The sequence below is a fragment of the Camelus ferus genome, chromosome 19 (assembly GCF_009834535.1).
Source record: "Camelus ferus isolate YT-003-E chromosome 19, BCGSAC_Cfer_1.0, whole genome shotgun sequence".
Classification (NCBI taxonomy): domain Eukaryota; kingdom Metazoa; phylum Chordata; class Mammalia; order Artiodactyla; family Camelidae; genus Camelus; species Camelus ferus.
In genome coordinates, this window is record NC_045714.1 from 14004111 (window position 1) to 14016169 (window position 12059).

The following is a 12059-nucleotide window of genomic DNA, read 5'->3' on the forward strand; positions in this document are numbered from 1 at the left end:
CAGGCTGAGGGGATGTGAGAGGTATGTGTTCTACACTCACGTGAGCTGTGTCCACACCACGTGCTCATACTCAGAGTGTTGAGAAAAGCGAGGAGTTCCTCGGAAGCCTGCTTGGTAGTGAAAGAGCAGGAAGTAGACTCCTGTCCTTAGAGTATATCTGGATAAGAGTGTGCCCGGCAAACTCCTACTGAACCTTCAAGGCCCCACTCAAATGTCCCCTCCTCATGCCCCCTTGGCAGTCGTGTGGTGCGTACAGCACTTTGACACATTGCTTGGGCTCCCAAATTTTCATGTTGCTGACCTGTACTTGTGCGTCCCCAGCCGTCACAATGTCTGGCACAGGTAGTGCCCAGGACACGCTGGAGCGTCTGTGACACTGGTTCTGTCAGCGGGGGTGCCTAGGATAGGTAGATGAGTTCTTCTCTGGTGGCTGCTATAACAGAGAACCACAAACGGGGCGGTTTCAAACGGCAGAAAGGTACTGTCTTACAGGTCTGGGGGCCAGAAGTCCAAAGCACAGGTGCTGGCAGGGTGGTTCCGTTCTGGGGTTCTGAGGGACCACTTGTACCACGCTCTTCTCTGGGCTTCCGACGGTTGCTGCAGTCCTTGGAGCTCCTTGGCTTGTAGACACATCACCCCCTCTCTGCCTCCGTCTCCACGTGGCTGTCTCCCTGTGTGTGTCTCTGTCCAGTGTCCCTCTTCTCACAGGGACACCAGTTACAGGGCTCAGGGCCCACACTTGTCAAATGTGGCCTCGGTTGAGCTTGATTAAATTTGCAGAGACCCGATTTCCATATTAGGCCACCATCATGGATACTGGGAGTCAGGACCTGAACGTGTCATTTTGAGGGACACAATTTAACCCATAAGAGAGGATGTGGGGCTCGGGGTGTTCCAGACAAAGAGAACCAAGGAGCAGGGGTAGGAAGGGTCTGGAAGTTCAGGGGAGTCCCGAGGGGTCCCCCCTGTGGTCTGCAGGGAGCAGGTACAGGCACCAAGACCGGCAGGGCCTGGGGAGCCGGGGCCAAGCGCTAAGGTGCTTCAGCTTGTGGCCAAGCACAGCGTTCGTGCCGTGACACGCAGGTGAAACTGCACTCTGGTGAGAACCCCCGGGGCCGTGACTTTGCTGGAGAACATAGGATGGAGGTGGGCAGTGTCCCAGCAACCACCGGTGGCCCCATAGCAGGCGGGGACTTGCCCTGCACTGCTCTCCTCCGGTGTGGGACCAGGGGCTGTGCTCCCAGCGTGACTGGTGGGCCGCGTGGCTGGGCTGGGCACACTGGAGGGCCCCCGGTGCCTCTTTGCTGCTTGGTGCATAGTAGGTGCTTGATAGGTGTAAGTTTTATTGTTATTGTTTGTATCAGATTCCTTGGTTTGTCTCCTTGGCCAGAGGATGGGAGTGCTGTCTTGTCTGTCTAAATTCACTGCGTGCGGGGGCGGGCTCCATGGGAGCTGACAGACGGGTGGGCGCCCGGCGTGTTCGCTGGCTCGGGTCTGGTATAGGAGAGCAAGACCAGCAGGGCACATGCTCTGCCCCAGCGTCCTCTGTGCCGGGGCACAGGGGTGACGGATGGCCGCTGGGTCGGGGGATGGATGCCCTGTGCGTTCTCAGACCTGGAGTTTATTGTCTTAAAGAACATGGGCTAATTTGTAAGGGGGGTGAATTGGCCATTTTAAAATTAGAGCCGTCTCATGACTGGGAATGGTTTGGGGACTCTGAGCCTCCCATTAACTTGGCTGATTGACTAGTTTCCGGCAGTTGTCACCGGAAGCGCTTTCTTCCCAGTGAGCAGAGGCCTGGGAGGATCCCCAGGGATGGGAGGCGTGTGTCCCCTCTCTCTGGTCCTTGGGGCCAGCCCTGGGGGGGGGTGTGGGGATGGGACCCCAGGGAGCAGCAGGGGGATGCAGCCAAGGGCTGTCCGCTGCTCTTGGTGAGCTTCTTTGTGCTGGGAGTGCCGCCCTGAGCGCACCTGGACCAGAGCTGCAGCGGCTGTGAGTGCAGCCCCTGCAAGTGGGGAAGCGTGTTCTCCAGGAGGGGACAGCCCCCGAGTCAGACCTGACCGCAGCCCTCCTGCCGTGCACCCCTGCAGAGCAGGTGCTGTCCGGGGCCCTCTGGTGGAAGATGGAAGCATCTGGATAAAGTGCAGCCTCCCCAGCCAGAGCAGTCACCTGCCTCCTCCAGGGGCTGGCTGACTCCCCTTAGCAGCTGTGTGTGGAGTCTGGAGGAGGGAGGGGACAGCAGCCAGGTGCCACTCACTTGCAGGTGTCCCCACTGGTGCTCTCCTCGTGGCCCCCCGCCCTCTGCCACCTAACATGCCACCCTGGCCTGTGGGTCAGGGCCTGGGCACCAGCCTCCGTGCTGGGAGTCAGAGGGCAGCTTCCCTGCAGTCCCCGGGCTGCGAGTAGGGGCTGCGCGCCGACCCCCTCAGTGCAGGAGTGAGGGGGGCCTGGCGCTGATGACCACAGGCTGCACAGGACCTGGGCAGAGTCGGGCCAGTGTGGTCTCCCGATCAGCGCGCACCACGACAGCTCACCTGCCTGTGCAGGGGCTCCAGGGAGGAGGTCTGGATGCCGTGTCCCGTTCCACTTGGCTGGCCTGGCTCCCGAGCAGATGGGCAGCCACTCATGTTTCTTTCCAGTGCGGGGCTGAGGGGAGGGGCAGTGGCCCTCAGAGTCAAGGGTGGGCGTGGAATCCTGTGGAGCAGGGCGGGCACTTCCTGGGCTCAGAGTCTCATTCAGCTGATAGCGGTACGCAACCCAGCCTCACCATGCCTCAGCTTCCTCGGTTCAAAGAGGGCGATGCCACCAGCTCCTCACCAGCTGCACCTGTGGTTAAACGCTCAGGAAGGTGCCCAGCCTTGTAACTGACTCGGCCTTTTGATCGGATCGGACACTTGACCGGGATGGATGAGCGCGTTCTGAAAGGGAGGTGATTCCAAACTGCGGGAACCCGTGTGAGTCCAGGGCCATGTGAAGAGGCGAAGGAAGCCGAGCTCAGCCTCTGCCCGGACTCCTCGCGGGCTGGGCAGCGATGACCAGCGATGATGAGCGCCCGGGCGCTGGAGACAGGAGGTGACTCCCACGGAAGGAAGGTGGGCGTGTTTGCTGATGCATCGATGTTAACACGTCTTATTGTGTCCTTAGAGTCCTTGGAAATTGAACACGTGTGTCAGTCACAGAGGTAGGACCACAGGGCAGGGGCCAGCCCCTCCCAGGGACACCGTGCATGTAAGGTTTGGGCCTTACGCCTTAATGCCTAGGTCATGTGTTCTCCAATCAGGCAAACGTTTCAAGGGGTCCTGTCGGCTTCCTTCAGCAGAGTCTGTGGCACCAGTGGGTGGTGGCTGCCCAGTGCCTGGGGGAAGGAGCCCTGATCAGTTAGCCATGTTTGCCCCAAGAGGAGGCAGGGGAGGAGGGGGCACACAAGCCAAGCGCTGGCTCAGCCACCTGGCGACACTGCACAGCTGCCAGTCAGCGCCGGGCTCCTTCTTTCGCGGCTCCTAGGAGTTACCTTGCATCGAGTCCATCCCACACGTGGATGGCACACACTGCGGCCTTGGTTGTAGCAGCAGAAGCCGGAGACCAACTGGACACCATATGTGCATTCATATCGTGGAATTCTCTGGAGCTTAGGAAACAGTCGGGGGGAGGGTCTTTATGGTAGATACAGGACACTCCAGGACATCAGGGAGGACAAGGGCCAGGGGAGACCAGCGGGACGGGAATGTTCCAGGTGTATGGACAGCAGGGGTCGGGGGATGCTTCCAGGAGGCACCGAGGCTGGCGCGAGTGGTGGCCTTGGCGGGGAGGTGGGAGACTCGCCTTTCCTGCGGGGCTGCCCGGTCTCTGGCACGTCCGCGGACCTCTTCCCACTTGAACAGCAGCAGTCTTTGTTAATTACAAGAACGTCCACGAGGACGTGGTGAGGGGACTTCCTGCCCATCGTGGGATGACCTGAACCCCCCTCGGCAGTGAGCCTCGGGGCCCCTCTTCCAGGGCCACATCCCAGTTGTCATGGGGGGCCATTTCCCCTTCAGACATCCTCACCCAGGTTTCCCCTACTCTCTTTGTGGCCTCTGGGACCCCAGTCCCTTCCCTCCCCAGTTCTCTGTCATCCTCACTCCCTCACCCACCCCATCAGGACCCCACGTGTCCCCCGTGCCCAGCCCTCCCTCTCCGCCTGTGGGGCCTTAGTGCCGGGCAGGGCCCACAGGAGGCAGAGCTCAGGCCCTCTGAGCCCCGTCATTCACCAGTTCCCTTGCAGCTAAGTCCAGTTCCTTGTAAAGCCTCGTGGGAGAAACAGCAGCCAAGGAATGACATCTGGCTCTGTGTCCCGTGTCCCCACCCCCACGTGGGTGCTGGGCTTGGCTACAGGATGCTCTGACTGCTGAGATGTCAGCCAGCCTAACCCAGCCGAGGCTTGGTAAGCACCTACATTGGGGCTGCCCTCTTAAGAGCCCTGAGACCACCATGATGACCAGGTGGAGGAGGCCCTGACCTGATCCCAGAGGTGAGCCCATGTGAGACTTGCAGCAGACCTGCTCAGATGGCCCCAAGCTAAGAAGTTTTCATCACTGCATGTGGGGATGTTTGTTACACAGCAATGGGTAACAGATACGTCTGTGTATGTTGTGACTTTGTTCATACCAGCCCCTGCAGTCAGCCCAGACTGCAGTTCAGAAGGTCACCCTCACTCTGTTTGGCTCAGGACTCCCTTTCCCCTAATTGCCCCATAGCTCCACATCTCTGACATGCCATACCCTCTTATCCAGTTCCCAGAACTTCTCTCCAGTTTTGGATGTGCCTGCTCTGCCAGGCCTCTGCCTGTGCTCTGCCCTCCACCTGGGCTGTCCTTCCCTCTCCACCTATGCGCTCCTGGTCCGCTCTCCCCCTAAGGCTTGGACAGCATCCCTGGGTGCCCCCCGCTGCCAAGATCATATTCACCAAGCTGCCACCTTGTGGCACCAAGCAGACATGTGTCCACATCTGTCTCTCCCTGCCGCTGGTGCCACCATGAGCAAGAGTGGGATCTCGCCACCTGCTTGTCGAATTCGCCAAGGCCTGGGACAGGCCTTCTGAGATGGGATCTCACCACTTCTCGCCGCCTGGCCCTCAATGCTGAGCTCCAGATGGCGATGCCACTTCCTCCACTAACTGCCCCCAACATCCTCGCCTCCAGAGGCCGTGAGCCATGCCTGGCATTTGGGTTTCAGCCCTCACACTTCATGAGTCTCAGACTCCTTTCTCTGTGACATCAAGGCCCCGTCACCCCTGAACCTGTAGGAAATCAGGCTTCCCAACAGGACAGAGTACAAGGGGCGTGCCTTCTGGTGCGGGAATAGACAGGATCGCCTGTGACAAAGCTCGGGAGCTGGGTGTCAACCAGAGACGGTAATAAATATGTGAAGAAGTAGATTGTTAATTCTCTAATCGGTGTAAGTGGTTTCTTTATTTTTCAACTTCATATTAAAGATACACATTTTTAGACACATACCAGATAGAGAAGCATCCAGGGGCCCCTGGACCCGCCCAGCTCAGCAGTCCCAGACTCCTTTCAGGCTTCTTTTAAATGATAGCACAAACACATGCCTGTCTTAGACATTTTCATAAACACAAGTGCATAAAGAAATTAAAATCTATATTCATAATCTCTGCACTGGAGACAGCCAGGGTTTCCCTCTTGTCACTTATTCCTTGTTTTTAGGTTAGAGTTTATGCTCATCATGTGCACATAAGGAGTCAAATAGTGCTGCAGGGTTTCCACGTCCGCGCAGCGCCCTCTCGCTCTTTTTGTTGCTAAACCAAGTAGCTACTTCTGGAATGGTTTTAGTTTTAGGCATCGTCTGTTGCATTCGTCTGCTCAGGCTGTTACAACAGAACACCATGGACGGAGCGGCTGAAACCACGGACCTTCGTTTCTCACGGTTCTGGGGCTGAAAGTCCAAGCTCAAGGTGCTGGCAGGCTTGGTGAGGGCCTGCTTCCTGGCTTGTGGATGGCTGCCTTCTGGCTCTTCACAGAGACGAGAGAGGAAGCTCTGAAGCTCGGCTGTTATCTTCTTCTTATAAGGGCGCTAATCTCATGGTGGGGCCTCCACACTCGACCTCATCTAAACCCAGTCACCCCCAAAAGCCTCACCTCTGGATGTTGCCACATGGGGAGTTATGGCTTCAGTATAGGAGTTTTGGGGGGACACAGATACTCAGTCCATAACATTTGCTGATCTCACATGATGATGATGGTAAGTGGGGACTTCACTTGTGTGTGCCCCTCCCCCCCCAACCCGCCGGTGCACCCATTGCCCCCGGAGGGCTTCCTGCTGGTTGTGGTGGTATAAATGGTGCTCCGTGCAGGATCGCAGGATCACTCTTCTTGCCCAGTCTTTCATTCTCCCTGGAGTGGGCAATCTCACTTTGCTTGTAATCACTTCTCCCTAGTTTATCTCGGACGTTCTTCCCTGGAGCCTCTTCATCTCGGGTGTTCTGTCAGGATCATTGTCTCAGGGCTGCTCTTCTTGGGCCTCCACGGGTCTCCCTCCATCATGGTCGAGCTTCTTTTGGCTTCTGTGTTGGTCTGAGATCCTCCCTTTTTGGCGTTTGTGCCCTTGTCTTGGGCCGCATTCTGTTGTAGATTCCCGAGAAAAGGTGTATGGGACGTGAACCTTTTTTTTCTTCCTTTTTCAGTTTAAACCTTTTTTAAAAAAATCTTTTTAACATTTTGGGGGTATTATTTATTTATTTATTTGGGGGAGGTGATTAGGTTGGCTTGTTTGTTTAATGGAGGTCCTAGGGATTGAACCCAGGACCTTGTGCACGCTAAGCACGCGCTCCACCATGGATCTACACTCTCCCTCTGGGACATGAACCTTTAAAAGGGTTCCTGTATGCTCTTCACCTGAATTCCCCAGCTTAACACACTGCCTCGTTTACTATCCTCTCACCCTGCCCCACCCTGCCCTGTATATAAATACTATTTTTGCTGGAACTATTTGAGAGTAAGTTGCAGACCTGAAGCCTCTTCACTCCCAAATGCTGAAGCATCACTTTCCTCCAAAGAAAGACATAACCGCAGTATAGTGATCGGAGTGTGGGAGCCGACATGGATACGGTGCTGTTATCTGACGTGCAGGACTCAATCTGAGTCCCCATTTGCCCCAGTGATGTGCTTCGTGGTACATGGAACTCCCACGCCATGTGTGTTCAGTTTCCCGGTGGGGAACTCTACTTCCATCTTCTTTGTCTTTAAAACTGACGTTTTAAAGGTCAGTTATTGTGCTCTTTTTGGGTGGAAGGTGAATTTTCCTTTTTGTGTTAAGTATGTTCATCCTACCCTGACACTTAGTGTTTTGGCTGCCGAAAGAGTTGGAGAGAAGTCTCCCTTGGGATCAGATTAATGTCCCTCGGGATGTCCCCTTAGGGATTGCCTCACTTCTCCTCAGAGTACTTCCCCAGGATCCAGTCCTCTCCCCTTCGGCAGTCACCCTCAGACAGAGGGTGTCATCTCTAAGTCTCCCTCAGGATCAGATCCTCTCTCCTCAGAAAGTCTCCCTAGGGACTGGGTTGTCCCTCCTTAAGGATTTTGCCTCAGGATGAGGCCATCTCTCCTCAGATTGTCTTCCTCGTGATCCTGTCAACACTCCTGAGAAAGTCTCCCTCAGGATGAGGTCCTCCCACCTCAGAAACCCCCAGAAGGAGCAGGTCGTCACTCCTTGTATTGTCTCCTTCAGGACCCCATGAACTCTCCTCAGAAAGTCTTCTTCAGGAGCAGGTCATCTCCAGTCAGCAACTCTTCCTCAGAATCGGGTCACCCCTCCTCAGAGACCTCCAGAACGATCAGGTCAACACTACTCGTATTGTTTCCCTCAGGATCCTGTCAACCTGCCTCAGAAAGTCTCCCTTGGAATTCAGTCTGCTCTCCTCAGAAAGTCTCCTGCAGGACTGGGTCATCCCTGCTCTGACATTCTCTCTCAGGATGGGGTCATTTCTCCTCCAAAAATCTCCCTCAGGATCAACTCATCTCTCCTAAGATTGCCTCCCTCAGGATCCCGTCAGCCCTCCCCTGAAGGTCTCCCTCAGGCTCAGGTCATTCTCTTCAGGATGTGTCCCTTAGGATCGGATTATTCCTCCTCAGAAGGTCTTTTTAACGACGCGGTCACCTCTCCTTGGAAAATCTCCTGACCCGGGATTCAGTCTGCCCTCCTGATGGAGCCTCCTCAGGACCCAGGCTTCCCAGGAAGTCTTCCTCAGGGTGGGATCGTTGCTCCCCCGGTGCCCAAGGCTTCTGTGCTGTGTGGGATGCTCAGTGACGCGGCTTCTGCTCCTTTCACTTTGAGGACCTCTCTGGGCCCCTGTGTGTCTGTCACGCTGGGCCTTTGAACAGTTATTTCTGGATGACTTTATTTTTTCTGTCTTCTTAAAGTCCTGGAACAGTTATTTTTGGCCACTTGGATGACTTCTAATTTCATTGTGCTCCCGAACCAAACTCAGGCCTACTCCCCTGCACGTGGTGAAGCCCGTTCTACTGGTGCCGGCTTGTGCTGAGGGCAAGTGCAGCGTTTACTGAGGGGCCAGACGAGGAGGGCCGGCGGCTCGGGCTCAAGAAACCCGAACTTCCCGGAGCGGTTCAGCAACGCATTTTAAGGGCCAGGTGAGGGAGGGGGTCCCGGCTGCGCGCGAGTCTCTGACTGGCTGACGGTGTGGTAACGGGCGGTGTCACAGATTAACGTCCTCAGTCCTGAGGGGCCAGTAGGTCTGGGGGCTGCGTGCTCATGACCCCCCTGCGGTTCATTTCTTCCATTTGGTGGTGGTTTTAGCATCTGAAAAACTCAGGAAATGTGCATCAGACGCTGTTCTCTGGGTGCTTCAGGGAGGAGTTAAGTGGAGGACGTGGGGGCGGGTCTGCCCCGGGGAGGCGGGGGGGGGGGGGGGGCCGGGGGGCAGGAGCGTCCTGCCCGGCCGCAGCTGCCCTTTCTGTTTTCTGCCTGGCCTTTTGGGTCTAGGAGTTTTCTACTACGTATTCCACCCCCCTTTCCTCCTTTTTTTGTCTTGGTTGATATGTTCTAGGTACCCCAGAGCTCTCTTTGTTGTCTCTGCTGTGTTTAATAGCTCCTTTTTTAACCTGACACAGTGAGTCCTTGCATCTTGGAGGACATTAACGGTAGTTACGGTTCTCTTTTCTTTTGTATTTCGAGTCTCCTTCTTGCATGGTCTTCGTCTCGCCCAGCGTTTGGCCTCCGTGGCTGGTTTTGGTTCATCTCATTTACAGGCTTCCCAGGAACGCTGGTGCGGGCCATCCGTCACCCTTATTAGGACCAGGGCGCTGGGTAAGAGGACACTGGGGCTTCACTGGGGGTGCCCTCCTGCCGTCAGTGTCCTGGCACTGGCCTCCCGGGCCAGTCATGTTCCCTGAGATGCCCCCACCGTCCCCACGTCCCCCTCCTAGGTAGCTGTGGGGAGGGATCCAGAGTTTCCACCTTCCTGAGCTGGGGGAGTCTTCGCAGTGGCTCCGGCGCCCTGGGCTCGCTGGCTCAGGTATGCGCTTGCGTTTGCTGCTGTTTCTAGGAGCCCGCTGCCTGCGCTGCCGTCTCAGTGCTGCTCTCTGTCCCTGTGAGCAGTTACCCTTCCCCCTTAGTCACCAGGTGGGTCTGGGAGGGTTTGGAGGTCAGCACACACCCAGTCCGCCTCCTTCATTCAACTGGTCCTAAGTTCACTGAGATCATACTCTGTACCTTGCTTTAAAGAAATCCTAACAGTGTAACACTTTCTTGTGCTTAAAAAAATCTGTGAAAATGTCTGTAATGGCTGGTTAACATCTTCGTATGGCTTTACTCTCTTGGCTTAAGGCACCCCGTCATTGGCCATTTAAGTGTCCCCCCTTTTTCTGAGCTGTTACAAATGATACTGAAATGAACACCCTGTGCTTAAAACAACACGATGTGGGTCCTGGGGAGAGAGCCTGGCTGGACTGAGCCGAGGAAGCTGAGCCCTGGGGCCTTCCCGGGAGGCTCTCGGAGGGGAGCAGAGACGGGCTTTTGCGGCCGTTTTCCTTTCTTATTAATCTGGGAAGCAGTCTTCCTGTGCAAACGGCGGGAATGGCCCCTTCGTGGGTTTAGGCACCTGCCCACAGGTGAACTCCCCGGGTGGCTCCGGGCCCGCAGCGCCCCCTGGTGGTTCCCGTCGCGGGCCAGCTGCTCGGCCAAGGCGGGAATTGCCGCGTGGAGGCATCATTCTCCACGGTGGGGAGAAAACGGTGAAGCCCAGAGAAGGATGATGTAACTTAAAAAAAAAAAAAAAAAAGCAGCAGAAGCCAACCCTGAAGACTCAGGGGCTGAGGGGCAGGGAGAGCCTCTCTGCGCTTTGGTGACCCTCCCAAGGAGCCAGACCTGGGCCGTGTTTCCCTGAGGGACGGGCAGAGCCCTGGGGATGGGGCGCGGGGTCCCCAGCTCTGTGGCGGCAGGTGGCCCCTCGTCCCCCGCGCTGCCAGGGGCCTGCAGAGCTGAGGCCACTGGGAGGAGCCTCCTGGGGCCAAGATGACCAGACACAACAGGAGGTGAAGGCACAGATTTTTCCTTCAGGAGAGTTGCTGAGCAAAGGCCTTTTTCTGGACGTGGTTCTGCGCCTCCCTCCAGAGGGGGCAGCTGGTTGCATGGGCCTCTCCCCTTCACGTCCAGGTAGGGGTGTTCAGGCCCTGCCTCCTGTGTGTGGCCCCCCACACTCCAACCTGGCCTTCCTCCCTCTCCCCGGCCTTCACAGGTGCTGCCCCCACGTGGCCCACCTGAAGAGGGGCTCCGTGATGCTCTGTTGGGGTGCCCGCCGCCTCCCCGGGAACACCCGCTGTGGGGCTGCGATGGCAAATCTCACGCCCTCCAGACTCGCTCAGGGTCCTGGGATCCCTGCTTCGGACGCTGGGTCCCTCCAGCAGGCAGAGGCCCTGGGGTCAAGGGTCCTAGAACATGGGGTCCTGCAGGTTGAGTTTTCCTTGGCAGAGTGAGAGCTGGGGGCTCTGGGTCGGGGGTTGACCCTGCGGGCAGGCGGTGAGCGGGCAGGTCTGTATATGGAGCACTGTGCCTGCGCGCTGAGGACAGGCACCACCGGGCTAATGAGCCGCCAGCCGGCTGCCCGCAGACTTGCGGTGATCCCGTGCTCACATCTGCTTCTCTGTCAGATGCTGGACGAGAACCACCACCTGATCCAGTGCATCCTGGACTACCAGAGCAAGGGCAAGGCTGCCGAGTGCACCCAGTAAGTGGCCACGCCACGCAGGCCCGTCCCTGCCTCCCCTGGGGCTTAGCCGCCTGGGTGAGTGGGGCTGTGCGGTCAGCTGAGCTGCTGAGATGCCCCTTGGAGGGCAGCCTCGCTCCCCCCGGCTCACTCCCCCTGAGAGGTGCCAGGTTTGGAGGGACACAGGAGCGTGAGGGGAGGGGATGGCTGCCGGGGGTGCCCAGGCGCCACACCAGGGGACAGCAGGCTCCTCCAGGTAGGACCTCGTGTGACCCTGGGGCCAGATGCAGAGTCACGGGGGCATTCTGACGGTGTCGAGTTAGCCTAGTGCCAGTGTCCACTGGAGGAGGCTGGTCCCCTGGCATCCCCTCCTGCGTCCTTCCAGCTCTGCCTTGTTGTGACCCACCCCGACTTCCGTCCCCTGAGCAGACCTGGTGGCACCCCCCTCCTTGGCCTCCACCACCACCACCCCTCCCCTCCCCGCCTGGCCCATCTCGGACCACCAAGTGCTCTGCCCCCAGCCCCGTCCCCTGGGCAAGGCTGTCTTGTGGCTCCTCTGCTTCACCTGCACCCCTCCCTGCAGGTACCAGCAGATTCTGCACCGGAACCTGGTCTACCTGGCCACGATTGCAGACTCCAACCAGAACATGCAGTCCCTGCTGCCTGCCGTGAGTGCCTGCCAACGGGGGGCAGGGGACTCCCCTTGCCCAGTGCAGTCAGGCAGGGCCTCAGACCCCTTGGGGTTCCCTGCAGCAGCTCAGGGGACTGATGGCGTGAGTGGTGTGGGTGGGACTCCCCGACATACAGAAAGTGAACTGGTTGAGGTCCTGCTGTCGGCTTCT

General features: G+C 57.6%; 1 protein-coding gene across 12 annotated transcripts in view; it reads left to right on the forward strand.

Moving 5' to 3' along the window:
- The window catches only part of SS18L1 (SS18L1 subunit of BAF chromatin remodeling complex), a 28478-nt gene that overhangs the window by 2121 nt on the left and 14298 nt on the right, over positions 1–12059 (forward strand). For 3 of the 12 annotated variants that reach the window (XM_032461493.1, XM_032461496.1, XM_032461500.1), the window contains exons 2-3: positions 11162–11238; positions 11801–11885. In XM_032461493.1, coding sequence (XP_032317384.1) covers positions 11162–11238; positions 11801–11885 — 162 coding nt within the window. Of the gene's footprint in view, positions 1–6760; positions 8645–8955; positions 9321–9439; positions 9529–11161; positions 11239–11800; positions 11886–12059 lie in introns of those variants that run through there. The other 9 variants (XM_032461491.1, XM_032461495.1, XM_032461497.1 and 6 more) reach the window with 7 other exon arrangements.